General features: G+C 50.9%; 1 protein-coding gene across 2 annotated transcripts in view; it reads left to right on the top strand.

Annotated features, from left to right (window-relative positions):
- Positions 1-6,247: 6,247 nt before the first annotated feature.
- LOC146799810 (uncharacterized) overlaps positions 6,248-17,254 on the top strand; it is a 146,179-nt gene continuing 135,172 nt past the window's right edge. Inside the window, exon 1 of one of the 2 annotated variants that reach the window (XM_085620679.1) lies at positions 6,248-6,660. In XM_085620679.1, coding sequence (XP_085476805.1) covers positions 6,637-6,660 — 24 coding nt within the window. In that variant the 5' untranslated portion in view covers positions 6,248-6,636. The remainder of the gene's footprint in view (positions 6,661-17,254) is intronic. The other variant, XM_085620680.1, reaches the window with a different exon arrangement.

The following is a 17,254-nucleotide window of genomic DNA, read 5'->3' as shown; positions in this document are numbered from 1 at the left end:
AGTACAAGCGCATGCCCTTCGGTCTAGCGTCTGCTGCCTCTGTATTTCAGCGAGTGATGCTGAATTTGTTAGGTGGTTGTAACAAGGCGGATGGAGGGGCTTGTAAGAAATCCACGATTCGCTAAGGTGTTGAACACTCTGCTTTATTGCGTTACGTTCACAGTCACAAATTGTCCTGTATGCTTTGATGTCTTCCTGCTTGGAGGAGTCTTGGTCAAGGGTTCCTTCTCCCAGGACGTCTCTTCCTCGGTGATGCAAAAGAGAAACACAGGGACACAAAGGTGAGTAGGACTAAGGGGGCGTACGCTACTTGAGGGGGAAAGGGAGTGAGGGATCACCGGGGCTACCACCGTCTCAGTCGTGCTTCACTCAAAAGCGAGAGGACTCTAGGTCCCGAGGCGTGGTTGTGGGGTGAAGAAAAAAAAAACAAAAGACAACACCCAACCCTCGGGCTCCCGCAGTTCCGTGACCTCCCTCACACAAATTACTATGTCCCTCCCCGTGCAACTGAAAAGCTCAGGATTCGATCCCGTACCTTTCCCAGCCACGCTCCTCCAGGAACGTGGCGGGGCGAGTGGCGTATCCGTTGGCCTCCTGGCTCCGTCGACGGTGCAACTCGGCTTCCTTCGGTCCCTTCGATCGCTCTCTCTCCGTCTCCTCCGCTTCCTTGTCTTCGTAATACCTCCTTCCCTCCGCTCTCGACTCTCTCTCCGGCTTTCGCGCTGTCCTCCTCTTCCGGGTCCTCCTTATGTGAGAGCGTCTCTCCCGATTGGCTCGTCGTTGCTGACGCGGTTCCTGCGGAGTCCTCCCCCAGGAATTCCCAGTTCGCGTTAAAGGGGCCATGTGAGTCCTGTGGCCGGGGCGGAAAGGAATAGTCAATAACATCGCCAGTCCGTTCTCCCTCCGGAGTGACCCCGTGACAGTGGTATTGTGGGTGTGTTAGTCTTTCAGGACAATGTTTTGATTCATGCCAAGGATGTTCAGTCGCATGATATCATCTTGTGCAAGGTTTTAGACATTTTTCAGAAACATGAAGTTGTGGTTAAGTCCGAAAAGTGTAAGTTCCTGAGTGAAGAGGTAGGATATCTTGGTCATCTCATTTCGGAAGAGGGTATTAGACTCAGGAAGGGTCTTTTAGATGCCATTCTCGATGCCGCCACACCGGTTGACAAGACTGGGGTGAAATCACTTCTGGGACTTTTTAAACACTACTCAAGATTTATCCTGGACTTTGCTAACATTGTATGCCCCATTAGCAGTCTGCTCAGGAAGTGGATGAAATTTGTTTGGTCTGATGAGTGTGCTTCTCCCTTCCAGAATGTCAAGGTGTGCTTGAGTGAAAGTAACGCTCTCAAGCCTTTTGATCCTAATGTCCCTTCTTGCATAACAGTTGATGCCAGCCAAGTTGGTCTGGGTGCGGTTTTAACACAAAATGTGCATAACTATGAAAATACGGTTGCATTTGCTTCTAGAGTGCTTAAGGATGCAGAATTGCTGTATTCTGTCATTCGATAAGGAACTTTTGGCTCGTTTGTGGGCAGTGGAAAAATTCCACCCCTATGTTTGGGGTAGACGCTTTCTGTCAATATATGATCATAAGCCTTTGGTCAATATTCTTGGCTCAGGCACAAACAAGTGTTGTACTCCTAGGATATTGAGAATGGTTTCCCGTCTTATGCAATATCAATTTGATGTCATTTATATCTCTAGTGGTAGAAATTGTAGAGCTGCTTTTATGTCCCGATTTCCTTTGAAAGGTGTTAAAGTGATCAGGAATTTTGAGAATTTTGTGAAGACTGAGGATTGTTTTGTGGCTGCTCTAGAAATACCGGAACTCAGTCTGCTCGGAGGAAAATTGGATGAGTGCTTTAAGAGATGATGAGGTGTTGCAGCAGGTCGGTAACTTTGTCAAAAGTGGTTGGCCCAGTGAGAGAGTTTTGTCTCCTCTTCTTCAACCTTATTGGAAGGTTGAAACAGAGATATCCTTAGAGGATGGTGTTTTGCTGCGCTCTAATAAGCTTATTCCTCCTCAGAATATTAGAACTATTATTATCTCCAAAGCTCACAAGGGTCATTTGGGGGCATCCTTCACCAAACGCCGCATTTGTGAGACATTTTGGTGACCCGGTATGGATGCTGAGATTTGTGATGTGGAAAGTTGTGTAGTGTGGGTCAGCAGACAAAAGTTTGAAAATTATCACACCACCTCTTCTTCCCATTGATTGTCCTTCCGGGCCATGGGTCAAGGTTGGTTTGGATGTCATGGGTCCCTTTGAGTCTCTGCCTGGAGGTTGTCGTTTTTTTTTTTTGTACTGGTCGATTATGCTTCCAAGTGCCTGAAATTAAGCTGGTCAAGGATCCCTCTGCTTCCAACCTGGTGTTGTTTCTCAAGGAAGTTTGCATGAGAGAAGGGCTTCCTGAGGTCCTGGTGTCTGGCAATGGGACACAATTTGTGAGTGGTGATTTTGAATCTTTTCTTGTGTCTTGCATGGATATTGTAAGAGAGAATGTTGATTTCTCAGACCAAACAAAAATGTTGGTTTGATCAAAAGAAAGCTGTCAAGACTGTTCATGTGGTTGTGGGTGATCTGGTGCGTATCAAGTCTCCTGTCAATGTTAAAAAGGGGTTGAACAAATTTGGTGCCTCAATTACGGTGATAAAAGTGGAAAGAAATGCTGTCCAGGTTGAAGGTGGAAAATGGTGGAATGTGGGCAGAATTGTTAAGGTCAAGAGGAGTTATCAAGAGAATGCGGGTACTTTTGAAGCTGGTGGTGTGGGTGACTCCTCTGGTGTTTCTGTTAGGAGAAGCTCCAGGACCTGGGTCATCCCCAGCGTATACCGCGTGTGAACTAGGGTTTTCTTTGTATGCTGTATTTTTCTCTGTCTTTGGTTGTTTTTTTGTGGTTATTAATGAGAAAGGATCATATGTAGTGTCTATGCTTGGTGCTGGGAGCAGAGTGTTCTGTGTTTCCTCTGTCATTCTCTCCCAGAGTTTCTATTGTTGCTTAGTAGCCTTTCTGTTGGGAATGTATTGGTTCAAAGGCACTGTGGGCGGTTCGAACTGGACAGGAAGCTGGCTGTGAAATACTGTCTACCGTTTAGCTTTCCAGGAATAAACCTACTGAAATCAACTCTGATTCTGCTTAATTACTACAGGGATGTAGTCAGGCGGGCAACTAGAGCCAAATTTCAGAGTGGGGGGCTGGAGAAGATTTCGGGGGGGGGGGGGTCTAATTCTTCCAGCCATAGGCAGAGTGGCTGTAAGAAGGGGGAGAATCACAACAAAAGCCCTCATTAACAAGTAAATGGTATTTTAAAGACCTGTGAAGTACACTGGTGCGGCTGCAATTAGACCGTCGCCAGCCTGCAAAGCTGTCTCAGCCCAGGCTGACACACAGGACGGGGGGTCAGGGGGTCGGGGGCTGAAGCCCGTTGAGCCCAATGGGTGTTGCGCGCCTGGATGTAGTGACCTACTGGTCACTGTTCTAGTGTCTCGAATTGTATGCTTGTACCAGCCACTCCCTGAGGGCTGGCTTACACCATCACCCCACACCCACCCATCACAGGTCATGTGACCCTGTCAATGAAAGGTGCCGCGCGCACGTGTCCTGGGCCAGTTCCAGATATCATCTACCTGAGTGTGTGTGGTCATCATAAGTGTATGGGAGGCCTACCACCTTGACACTTTACAAGCACTGTTCTATGATCTGGGCATATCCTTGTAAGAAGTGTCCCCTCCCCCATCCCGGCGGTCCCGATCCTGGAGGTGCCGGTGCTCCGATCCTGCTTCGTCCCATAGCTCTGCTTGAACTAAGCCCCGTGCCCTGTGTGAACTCGCCAAGAGCTGCTGAGCTCCAAGGGCTGAGGGGTTTTCTTCAGGGCGAAGTAAGAAGCTCATCACACCGCCCCTTCACTGCAACAGAGATCCTGTAGACGCCGTGTACCCGAGAGGCTTTACTACCTGAGATGATCCGCCCTGCTACCTGAGGTGAAAATGCTGGTTACTGCACCAGGAGTTCTGGACCATCTAGCCAATCCCCCCACTCCACCTGTTACCTGTCCCCCTACAATTACCTTTCATAGCCTACAGTACCTGTCCAACACCATCCTCTCTTTTATCCCCATACCTCTGGTCTTCCCCAAACCCCTCGCCCTCCCCCTGTACAGCCCCTTCTCCTCTCTTCTACACGTACCTTTGTCCTTCATCTGACCCCCGCCTCCCCTCCCTGTTCACCCTCTACTCCTCTCTTCTCCCCTTACCTCTTGCCTTCATTTGACTCCCACGTCAACTCTATTGCCAAGAACGCACGGTACCAGTTGCGCCTTCTATGGGGCATCCGTCGGTTCTTCCCAGAGAAAGACTTAAAAACCTTGGTACAATCTCTGGTTCTCTCTAGACTGGATTATTACAATTCTCTTCTGACGGCCTACCCAAATCCCACCTCTCCCCTCTCAAATCCATCCTCCATTCAGCAGCTCGCTTCATTTCATGGTCTAAACGAAACAACCACGTCACTCCTATCCTGTCCGCTCTTCGATGGCTTCCGATCGAGGTAAGATCTATTTACAAAACTGCCTGCATCACACACAAAGCCTTGCACACGTCCTCCCCTCGTTACCTGGCGAATAAATTGAAATTATCCGGTGGCTCTCTACCTTCTCACAATGCGGAAAAGCTTCTGCTTGAGCCCCCCCCTCCAACCCCCCTCTTCAAAAGGGAAAGCTCGATGGCGCAATCCTTCTCAGGCAATGCGGTGAGCATCTGGAACTCGCTTCCCCCATTCTTCAAAGCTGACCTCAAATCTCTTCTCTTCCAAAGACACTTTCAGAACTAATACCTTCATTCTCAGGCCCCTCTAGGAAGTTCGCTGTTCATTGTAAATGTGTGCTTTTTCCTGTACATTCCTCACCCATGCGTGCTGTATTGGATTTTGTGTTTGTGTACCCTTCATTTTAAATCTCCTGTTTATCTTTGTAATGTTCTATTATGAAACACTTTTCTCTTGTAACGTAACTGGCTCTATTGTACAGCGCTCTGACACCTTCGGGTAATATCCGCGCTTTATAAAAATGCACTAAATAAAAAGTGTCACCTGCTGTGGGGTATGCCCTAGTGAGCCACGTCATGTGATCTGGGCATGACGTGGTGAGCAGTGTCCCCTGATCTGGGCATGTCTTGGTAAGCATTTTTTGTCGTGTATTGTAATCTGGGCATGTCCTGGTGTGCAGTGTCGTATGATCTGAGAATGTGCTGGTGAGCACTATTCCATGAGCAGGGTTTGTTCCTGTAAATTGTATCCTGTGATCTGAGCATGTCCTGGTGAGCAGTGTTTGTTCGTGTAAGTTGTATCCTGTGATCTGAGCATGTCCTGGTGAGCAGTGTTTGTTCGTGTAAATTGTATCCTGTGATCTGAGCATGTCCTGGTGAGCAGTGTTCCATGAGCACGGTTTGTTCGTGTAAGTTGTAACCTAGGATCTGCATACATGCCAACATTTCAGAAGAGCAAAGTGGGAGATTTAAATAAAAAATAAAAAAAAATCGGGAGAATGGGGCCTTCAATCGGGTTTCTGTCATGTATGGACTTTGGAAGTGTGCTGCTGCAGGATCGGACATTTAAAAGCAAATTCAGGTGTTTTTTTTTTTATCACCTTTCAGAAGCATGGAGCGCAATGGCAGGCAGAGAAAGAGGGGGATGTAAGAGTCGTGCACTGGCTTGGCAGGTTGCGGTCAGTGCATACACCCCCCTCCCTCCCCCGTCAGCCCCGGCTGAAACAGCTTCCGGGCACACACACACAGCCCCCCCTCCCTCCCCCCCAGTACTTCACAGGTGTTTAAAAGACCATTCGGTTGTTAATGGGGCTTTGTTGGTTTTCACCCCTTCTAGAGCCCCTGCATCGCCATTCTGACTATTGCTGGAAGAATTAGCACGTTACACATTACCAAGCCCTGTCAGCTGAAACCCCGAGGAATCGGGTTTTTGCTTGCAGGAATCGGGAGGCGGGAGACTAGCCTTCAAATCGGTAGTCTCACGCCTGAATCGGGAGTGTTGGCATGTATGGATCTGGGCTTGTCCTGGGATCGGGGTGTGTCCTGGTGAGCAGTGTCCTGGGATCGGGGTGTGTCCTGGTGAGCAGCGTCCTGGGATCGGGGTGTGTCCTGGTGAGCAGCGTCCTGGGATCGGGGTGTGTCCTGGTGAGCAGTGTCCTGGGATCGGGGTGTGTCCTGGTGAGCAGCGTCCTGTCTCAAGCGCATGATCTGAGCATGTCTAGGGGAGCAGTGCCCGTGTACCGTCCTCCGGAGCATGCAGTAGTGAGTGAGGGTGTTTGGACCTTGGTTCTAGGGCGGGATGACGGAGTCTAGTGTGTGAGTCCTTGTCGGAACATCCACGTTTACATTTGATTTGTTCAAGATCTCGTTAGAGAGACATTGCATCTCGCGAGGCAGTCACACTCCCCACTTGAGACAGACACAATTACCATCACTTGAGAGGGACCAGTTCAACATCACTGGAGAGAGACCGTTCACTATCACTGGAGAGAGACCGTTCACTATCACGGGAGAGAGACTTCCACTATCACGGGGTAGAGACGGTTCACTATCACGGCAGAGAGACGGTTCACCGTCCCCGGAAGAGATGTCCCAGCGGGAGTCAGCCGAGGTGAGTTGTTTGCACGTGGGATGTGTTGCCTCTACAAGAGCCCTTATTACGCTCTTCTAATTCCCCCTCCTTTCCCTTCTTCTTGCCCCCCATTCAGTGCCGATGTCACAGTCTCGTGGCGTCACCGTGGCTTTATTTTATTTCGTATGATTCCATGGCTGCGGTTTGTAGTATACAAGTGTGCCGGGTTGTATTGGGATCAAAAATAGGCCCGAACACCCTAAAAAAAAGTGGCGCCTCTTCGCAAAATACTTATAACTTGTTTTAAATGTTATGAAAAGAAGGGGGGGGGGGTGCTCTAAAAGAGGCATGTTTACTTAACTTCACTGAGATAAAAAAAAATGCAAATGTTGCCAGGACTCTGTGTGTGCGGCCCGGGGGCCCACCTTTCCAATCCGACCCTGCATGTGTGACATGTCTAAAGAGTGTGCCTCTGATGATCTTTGCATGTCTCATGCGTGACCCTTTGAGTGACACTCGCCAGCGTGTTATGTTATGTTGTTATGTTATGTTATAGGGATTTTGTATAGCGCCTATCACCACCGGTCTCTAAGCGCTTAAACAGAAAGAACATAACATACTGTCACCCCAAAAACCCTCTGCCCTCTCTGATTATGCCGAAAGTGATGCTTTTGTAAATAGGTACGTCTTAAGTTTCTTCCTGAAGGAAAGTAGCTGAGAATCTTCCTTCAGACTGGCTGGTAGCTCATTCCAGAGTCGTGGAAGAATCACTGAGAGGGCACTGCCTCCTTTAGTTTTTAATTTAAATCTGGGTTGAGTCAGATTAGAGGCCTGACCTGAGCGCAAGGTTCTGCCGGGAACATACCTCCTCAGGCGCTGCTTAATGTACTCTGGGGCTTTGCCAAAGGGAGCCTTATGGGCCACACAGAGACATTTGAACTGAACCCTGAACTTCACCGGCAGCCAGTGCAGCTTCCAGAGGAGTGGGGTTGCATGTGAATTTCTCGCCAGAGAAAAGATCAATCTGGCTGCGTCGTTCTGCACGACCTGCAGCTTCCTCAGCAACTTCTGTGGCAACCCCAGATATAGAGCGTTGCCATAATCTAGCCTCGAGATGACTGTAGCAGAGACGATGGTTTGTAGAGTGGAGGCTGAAAGAATAGGGGTCAGCTTGCGCAGTTGCCTCATCACACCTGTGCAGGAAGCCACCACGGCCGAAACTTGAGGGGCCATGGTAAGATCTACATCAATCTTTAAACCCAAACTTTTTACCACCATACCGGGAGTAGGAGTTTTTCCTAATTCTGGGGGCCAGTACAGATCACCCCAAGGATTAGCCTGGTTGGTGAGCACCAGTACCTCCGTTTTCTCAGCATTCACCTTTAGAAAGTTGTTAGTCATCCAATTGACCGTGAATCTGAGCAAGTTCCTCACTGATTCCTGAGCCCCCCTGGTGTCTTTCAGCTGCACCAGCAGCTGAGTATCATCTGCGTAGTTAAAGATTTCACAATTCCTACGCGTGAGCTACTCCATCAGTGGTTGTAGGTAGGTGTTAAAAAGTAAGGGGGAGAGTGCGGACCCCTGGGGTACACCCCATGTCACCTCACTAATCCCAGACAACTGATCTTCCATCTGGACCCTCTGAGTGCGTCCTGATAGGAAGGAGTTAAGCCACTTGAGCGCCTGTCCTGTAATCCCCAGCTTAGCGATACGGTCCAGCAAGATGGTGTGGCTGACCGTATCTTCTAATTCCCCCTCCTTTCCCTTCTTCTTGCCCCCCATTCAGTGCCGAGGTCACAGTCTCGTGGCGTCACCGTGGCTTTATTTTATTTCGTATGATTTAATGGCTGCGGTTTGTAGTATACAAGTGTGCCGGGTTGTATTGGGATCAAAAATAGGCCCGAACACCCTAAAAAAAAGTGGCGCCTCTTCGCAAAATACTTATAACTTGTTTTAAATGTTATGCAAAGAAGGGGGGGGGGTACTCTAAAAGAGGCATGTTTACTTAACTTCATTGAGATGAAAAAAAAATGCAAATGTTGCCAGGACTCTGTGTGTGCGGCCCGGGGGCCCACCATTCCAATCCGACCCTGCATGTGTGACATGTCTAAAGAGTGTGCCTCTGATGATCTTTGCATGTCTCATGCGTGACCCTTTGAGTGACACTCGCCAGCGTGTGACAAAGAAAGCGGTGTGCGCTGAGCTCTCAAGTCGTGGGTTTGCTCCGGGTGTCGATAAGGGAAGTATTTCAAGTACATGTAGCAGAATGCGATTTAAAAGGGTGTATAAAACCTCACGTGTAAGAGCTGAGACCTGTGATGCCGTCCCTTGTCAGAAGCCACCACACTTTCTTCTTTGTACCAAGATATTTATGTTTCTGTGGAGCATTAAAATCATTTGTTTTTATCAAGAGAGGATATGGTCTCACGGCTGGAGCTGCCGACCTTGGAGCTGAGAAACCAAGGTTCGAGCCTTGGGGGTCGACTCCACATCCTGTGATTCTGGGTAAATCACCTAATCTTCCAGTGCCTCCCAAAAAATGAATGTGTCCTTGTGTAATGTAACCGGTGCGCGTGTAAAGCGCTCCAGTACCTTCGGGCCGAGTTCAAGCTTTATAAATCTGCAAAAAATCATAATCCTATCCTGATTATTTTTTTTTCTTTTTACAAGACATCTAACTGAAACACGTAAAGTGCAGGTTCAAACGAGGGCTTAATTGGCGCTATATAGCAGATGTCTATCGTTCTCCAAGTCAACAGTGTGAAGTGCGCCGCGTGGATGTGAATAATTAGCACGCGGCAGCCGCAATTACCTCCGGATACTGTGTGCTAGTTAACCGCGTGGTCCCGACTGCTGGAGCCGGGCCTCGCCTCTTTATTTATACTTAGCGCGTGACGACATGTGCCAATGCTCACGTAATACCTCCAAGCGCGGGTAGACTGCAACGCTACCCCACCGGAGGACATTACATTCCTTCCAACCTTTATTAAACAATAAACAAAACATCAAAACGTATAGATCTGTTACCAGTCACTGTCCGCTGCGAGTCCTTGGTTCATCACACCATGAACCCTGCTAGGTGGGAGGATGGAGCCGGATTGCTCCTCAGGCCATATCTGGAATGTTCTCCCTGTGAGGATGGTAGGGACGTGGGCAACTTCTTGCGACACCCCGCCTTCTGGAGATCTCACTGGGGAACCTGACAGTCCTCTGTCTGGAGTTCCGAACAGCGATGGGGTGGGTGCCTCGGTCAGATCTGTCTGGATCTTCCATGGGGATCATCCCCTGGCACCATCCACCTCCTCTTCCACGGACTGTTGACTTGGCCTTGCATCCATACTGTCCGATATCAGCTGGTCAGGAGTTCCGGCCTGTACCTTTTTGAAAAATGATATGTTGCGTGTGAGTTCTTCGGTCCCTCTCTGGGCTGTTACTTTCGTGCTGGTTCGGCGGATCACTGTCCATGGCCGTCGTTCAAAGGGAGCCGGAATTTGCTCCCTGGGTACCTGTCTTTGACGTAGACCTTGTCCCTTACATGAATGGTCGATGCTGGCTTGGTCATTGGTACTGGTCCTGTTGGCTAGGACCTTTCCGGTGTCGATCTGAGACGGGGTCCAGTTTGGGTGATGAGGGATGGTATCTCGCACCACTCGGCCCATGCATGCTGGTCCCGGGGCTGCCTCGGTCGTGAGATGGGGCGTCAAACGGTACTCTCTTTGGAAACTGTAGATGGCTCTCTCTAGTGGCGCTCCGTCGCCATGTGCAATGCGTATCACCTTGTTGAGAGTGCGCATGAATCTGTCCACTTCTCCGTTTGCTTGGGGCCAGCGCGGGGTCACTTTTTGGTGTTGAATGCCCCAGGCCTTGAGATAGTCTGCAAATTCTTGCCCCTGGAAAGGTGGACTGTTATCCGTTCTCACCACCTCGAAGATTCCGTGAGCTGCAATGGTTTTCTCCATTTTGGTACTCACATCTGTGGCTGTTTGACTTCCCACGATTTCAACCTCGGGGTACTTTGTGTAGTCATCGATAATCACAAGGGCGTAGCACCCATCCGGAAGATGCCCAAAGTCAACCCTAACGCACTCCCATGGCGTCGGGGGTTGTTCTCAGTGATGACTGGGTGAGGGCGATTCGGTTGGCCTGATACGTGGCACCATGAGCACGTTCTGACTGTCTGCTTCCGCAAATCCTGTCCATCCCTGGGAACCACACCTTGACTCTCAGCCGACTCTTTGTTTTTACCATGCCTTGGTGTCCTCTGTGCGCGAGGTCCACGGCTGGTTGAGCAAGGCTTGATGGGATCACTAGTCGCGGACCTCTGAGTAAGCAACCACTGTTATCGACCGAAAGTTCGTCCTTGATCCGCATGATTGACTCCAGGATGGTCTTCGCTTGGGGCGTCCGTCGGGTCATGGTGGACTGAATGGGGCGCCAGTCGTTTGCTTGAACTGCGACAATGGCCTGTTGCAGGCATTCATCATTCCGGGTAGCTTCCAAGATAGCTGCATGGGGAGGTGATGTATCAGTTTCTTACTGCGCTTCCGTGGCGGTGCGACCCGCAACGCCGTGATGCGATGAAGATCCGGTGCAATGAAACAAAATGGCGTCTTCTTCTTGATGTGAGAACGATGCGTGCACGCCAGACAGCCGTGCGTCGACTCAACGAATAATCTGAGCCGCAACAGGCCCTGCGACAAACTTCTCTGGTGATGCAACGGCATCTGCTGCGACGGCGACACTCTTCTCCAGGGATGCGGGACGCCTCGGTGATGCGATGCGACAGCGGCGGCACACTTTCTCAGCGATGCGATGACATCGGCTGCAGCAGCGACACTCTTCTCTGGTGATGCAGACAAGAAAATACCTACTTTCTAAAAGTGGTATTTTCAAACACAGAATGTTAAAACCAACTTCACTAAAATATGTATTTTATCATTCTGAGTTCAGGCATACTAAACTTGAATTTCCACCACGTTCCCTGGGTCAACTAGGATTATAGGATGTTATATTCAAACTGCCCATTCTGGCCTATGGGGAACAGGTAGCCTTGCAGTAGTGAAAAACAAAAATTGCTGTAATTCACTATTAGCACATGCCACACACATCAGGGCATGTCCTACCTTAGGAGTGTCTAATATGAAGAAAAGGTAAGGTTTAGGGACTGGCAAGTGGGTGCACTTGCCTAGTCAACATGGCAGTCACAGACTGCACACAGGCTCTGCAATGGCAGGCCTGAGACACACTTTACAATCTGCTTCTGTGGGTGGCACAACCAGTGCTGCAAGCTCACCAGCAGCATTTGATTTACAAGCCCTGGGCACTCGCAGTGCACTGTACTAGGGTCTGACAAGTAAACCAAATCAGCCAATCATAGAGTCACTAATCCTTACATCAATTTACAATAGGGAGCGCATATGCACTTTAGCACTGATCAGCAGTGGTAAAGTGCCCAGAGTCATAAAACAGCCAACAGGTCAGAAAAAATACAGGAAGAAGGCAAAAAGTTCAGGGATGACTCTGCAAAAAGGGCCAAGTCCAACAGATATGATATAGAAGAGGACAGGATAATGCAATAGGATATAGAATATACAACAAGCTAGGATATTGAAAAGGGTATAGGATAGCATAATCAGATCAGATATGGGGTAGGGTAATTGAAACGGATAGTATGTAGGATAGGATGTAGTTCTGGATTATAGAATAGGATATAGCATAGATAGGATTTGATGATAGGAATATAGTATATAGGATGGGATGTATAAGAGTATAGGAAAATACAATAGGATATAGAATATAGTACAGGCCAGGATATTGAATATGGTATAAGATTGGATAATAGAGTTCTGGTGCATTTATTGCAAAGAGACATCCAACATAAAGGCTCCCTGGCTTGCCGTGGCACACTTGGGCTTTATCAGCTTTCTCACTAGGCAGATCAAGTGTTTACAAGCCCCAATCTAATCAGTACTATTCAGATACAACCAGGCGCGGAACACCCATTGGGCTTACCGGGCTTCAGCCCGCCCCCCCCCCCCCCCCCCTCCCCCCCTGCCGTGTGTCAGCCCAGCTTCGCAGGCTGGCGACTGTCTAATTGCAGCTGCACCCGAGTACTTCACAGGTCTTTAAAAGACCAATTACTTGTTAATGAGGCTTTTATTGTGTTCTCTCCCCTTCTTAGAGCCACTCTGCCTATGGCTGGAAGAATTAGCCGCCGCCCCCCCCCCCCCCCCCCCCCCCCCCCCGAAATCTTTTTCAGACCCCCCCCCCCCCCCGGTATTTGGCTCTAGTTGCCCGCCTAGATATCAATCAGGGCTTTCGAGGCGCTGGCGGCGGGGGGGGGGGGGGGGGTGTAGGCAGCTCTGGCTCAGTCGAAGAGCAAGGTCGGGATGCCGTTCCTGAAGATGTGCAGGTTAGGGGAGCATCTGATGCTGACCGGGAGCTCGTTCCAGGTTTTGGCTGCGATGTAGGAGAAGGCCCTTCCTCCTGTTTTGCTTTTTCGGATGCGGTGTGTCTCCGCTAGGGCGAGGTAGGCGTATCGGAGAGCTCTTTTGGGAGCGTGGAAACTGACTCGATCGTTGAGGTATTTGGGACCGATGTGGAGGAATTTGTAGGCGTGAGTGAGTAGTGTAGGTTATTCTCTTCTCGACCGGGAGCCAGTTTAGGTCTCGAAGGTGTTACGTCATGCGTTCGTACCATGGGGTCCCGAGGACGAGTCTGGCTGTGGCATTCTGGATGGTTTGGAGCTTGTGTAGGAGGGTCCTGTTGATGCCGGCGTAGAGGGCGTTTCCGTGGTCCAGTCTGCTGGTAATGAGTGCGTGGGTGACGGTTTTTCTGTGTTTGGGGGGGATCCATTTGAAGGTCTTTCGGAGGATGCGGAGGCAGTTGAAACTGGTGGAGGCAACAACGTTTATCTGGCGTGTCATGGTGAGAGAGGAGTCAAAGATGATGCCGAGGTTCTGAGCGTGGTCTGTCGGAGTGGGAGGACTCCCGAGGGCGGAGGACCACCACGTGTTGTGCCAGGCGGAGGTCGAGGGGCTCAGGATGAGGACCTCAGTTTTCTCAGTGTTGAGCTTCAGGCAGCTGTCGTTCATCCATGCTGCAATGTCCTTCATTCCTTCCTGGAAGCTAAGTCTGGTGTTCTCGCGATCTTTGGTGAGGGAGAGGATGAGTTGGGTGTCATCGGCGTAGGATACTATGTTGAGCTCATGCTGTCTCACGATGGTGGCGAGGGGGGCCATGTAGATGTTGAAGAGCGTGGGGCTGAGCAATGATCCCTGTGGTACACCGCAGCTAATCTCTGTGGGTTCGGAGATAAAAGGGGGTAGTCTGATCCTCTGGGTTCTGCCGGAGAGAAATGATCGGATCCAGTTGAGGGCGGTTCCTTGTATCGCTGCGTCGTGCAATCTGGCTGCGAGGGTGTGGTGTGAGACAGTGTCGAAGGCCGCGGCGAGGTCTAGTAGGAAGAGGGCTGCGGTGTGTCCCTGGTCGAGTAGCATGCAGATTTTGTCAGTTGCGCCGAGGAGGGCTGTCTCGTGCTGTGGTTGCTGTGGAATTCGGACTGGGAGGCGTCTAGGATGGAGTGCTCTTCGATGAATGCGGTCACCTGGGCGTTTACGACTCTTTCGGCGGCGAACGGGAGTAGAGAGATGGGCCGTTAGTTCCTCAGGTCTGCAGGGTCGGCCGTGGGCTTCTTAAAGAGGGGCTTCACTTCTGCCTGCTTCCAGTTGTCAGGGAAGGTGCCAGATTGGAGGGAGGTGTTGATGGTCCGTCCTACTTCGGTGGCGATGGCGTGCCGGCCTTCTGGTAGATGTGAGGTGGGCAGGGGTCCGTTGGGGCTCCAGACCGGGTTTTCATCATGGTCCTGGTGATGAGTTCCACCGTGGCGGGGGTCCAGGTGGTGATGGTCAGCTGGTGGTCAGCGGAGGGGGGAGGGGTGGTCAACGGTGTCTGGTAGCTGGAGTGGTCGTAGAGGGTCTTGATCTTCTGATGGAAGTAGGTGCTGAGCTTGTTGCAGAGTTTCTGGGGTGGTGTGACGTCCGTGGCTTCACTGGGGGGTTTGGTGAATTGCTGTATGACGTTGAAAAGTTCTCTGGCGTCCGTTGCGTTGGTGTTGAGTTTGTTCTTGATGAAGGTCTGTTTGGTGTCTCTTAAGAGCTGGTGGTAGTCCTTTAGGGCGCGTCTGTGGTTGTTGAATTCTTCCGTGGTTTTCCGGCTTCGCCATATTTTCTCAAGGCGTCTGTGGATGCACCTGGCAACTTGGAGTTCGGTGGTGAACCAGGCGGCCTTCAGGGGCCGTTGTTTGGCAGAGCTTCGGAAGGGGGGATTTTGTCAGCGCATCTGGTGATTCATCAATGGAGTTCTTTGGCTGTGGACTTGGTAGTGGTGGTGGGGGGGTCTAGGAGGAGGGTGGAGTTGAGGTGCTCCTCTGTGATTTTGCTCCAGTTCCTTCGTGGCGGGAGTGGTGCCAGTTTATGTATGTATGTATGTATGTATGTATGTATGTTTTATATAGCGCTCGACTTACCCTTGGGCATCTCGGCGCTTGCATTGGGAACCCGTCATGGTTTTTCCCTGTGAGATAACCCATACTGGGTATCCCCAAGGTGAAAGCCAGGCATCCCGCTGCAGGGGCCCATTGTGGAGATTAAGCAAGCTTGTTGCCCAGAGCTGCATAGTGTGAACTCGTGCTTGGAGTGGGCACCGAAGCGAGAATTATCGAGTCCATGGACAATTGGGCTCCGAACCCTGCCGCGTCGGGAATCGAACCCTGGTCCCGGGTCTGACCTCTGCTTCAGGGTATGCCTCCTCTAACCAGTGAGCTACACTTCTCCAGTTTAGGTGTGGTGATGGTGTTGAAGGTGAAATGTACGCAGTGGTGTATGGTCCAGGGGGGCTGCGTGGTGTGGCTGAAGTGGATGTTTGACCCTCCTGCGAAGATGGGGTCGAGGGTGTGTCCTGCTCTGTGCGTGGAGGTGTTGACGAGCTGCTTCAGTCCGTGGTTGGAGAGGTTGTCGAGGAGGGCGGTGGAGTCGGGGTCGTCGCGGTTGTCAAGGTGGAAATTAAGGTCTCTGAGTAGGCTGTAGTCCGTGGAGGTGATGGCATGGGGTTCAATGAGGTCGGCGATGGCTGTTGTGGCAGGGGAGCGGGGTCCCAGGGGTCTGTAGGCAAGGGTGCAGTGGAGCGTGGTGCTGGGGGAGGTCTGGATCTGGAAGTGGAGGTGTTCTGTGTTGGAGTGGGGGTCGTTCGTGCTGGAGGTGGAGAGTCACAGGGAGGTCTTGTGTGCGATGGCGAGTCATCCTCCTGGGCGGTCCTTCCTCTGGATCTTGTAACCATCGGGGATAACGGTGCCGATGTCTGGACCGGAGGTGGTGTTGGTCCAGGTTTCCGTGAAGAAGGCGACGTCGGAAGTGAGGCTATCGATCAGGTCCTAGATCGCTACGGCGTGTCTGTGGAGAGAGCGAACGTTGAGGAGGATGCACGTCAGGCCTTCAGTGTTCCGGGTGTCCTGTGTGCCTGTGGCGGACGTGGGGGTGCTGTGGGTGGTGAAGGAGCGATGGCAGTGTCTGCAGGCGAAAGGTCCGTGGGTGGTGGTCGGTAAGGAGTTCTGGCAGTCTAGGTGTCTTCTGGGTTTGAGAGCGAGGAGGGTGGCGGTGTCATATTGGTGGGGCTCTGGGGAGCCAGGGTTCCTGGTGCTGGCCGCGGACGGGCGCAAACAGACTTGCCTTAGGCGCGCCCGCGGCACGCGCCCGCTGCGCGACCTCGCTGCTGTCGGGATTTTGTAGGCGAGGGAAGGGATGCTCAGCTGGGAGGCGGGAAACGGGCGAGGGCAGGGAGGAGGGACCGTGGGTCAGGAGCGGCGGGGAAGAGGAAGAAGGGAACGGTGAGGGGAAAGAGGGGGTCAGTAGGTATGGTGGAAGTTTGGGTAGAAGAAGAACACAAAAGAGGACGGGGCAACAATGCACAGTAATAAGCAAGAGCAAGCAATAATGGGCAGGAGAAACACAATAACGCAGAGCACAGTAATAAGCAAAAGAGGAAAATAAGATGGGCAAGAGAAAGCAGCAACGCAGTCAACAGTTACCGCGATGCGGCAGGCGGGCGAGGGCAGCCTCGAACACCCAGGCTTAGGCTTAGCGGCGGCGCCAGATCCGATGGAGCTGCTGGGGAGAGTGCAGGCCTGTGACCGAGGTCAAGGTCGAGATACAACCTACACTGACAACGGGATTAAGAAGAATTGTCCTGTGGAAGTCTGGGTTTGGGCTTTTCACCACCTTCACTGATTGCTCCTAACGAGGTTGATGGAATCTTGATTTGGATAATTGTCTCTTGGAACATCCAGGGCTTTAACCGTTGGTTTGAGTCACTGAACTATGATGAAAATAGATCCGTGTTATTGTGATGCTTCTGAAGACACCGCTTTTGAATCCTCTCTCCACCAATAAGGTTACAGAGTATGCTGTTAGTGGCCTTGGGATGACATTGGTCGCCCACTGCTAGTCTTATTAAAACACATCCTGCTGTCGACCTCGAGGAAATACTAATGAAAGGTAAAACACAGTAGCAGGTACCTCAAGACTGAAAATGTCTTGTTTAATTATTCGTTTGTTTTTCTTAGGGTAAACCCCTATGC

The sequence above is a fragment of the Triturus cristatus genome, chromosome 8, assembly GCF_964204655.1.
Source record: "Triturus cristatus chromosome 8, aTriCri1.1, whole genome shotgun sequence".
Taxonomy (NCBI): domain Eukaryota; kingdom Metazoa; phylum Chordata; class Amphibia; order Caudata; family Salamandridae; genus Triturus; species Triturus cristatus.
This window is presented reverse-complemented; position numbering and strand designations above follow the sequence as displayed.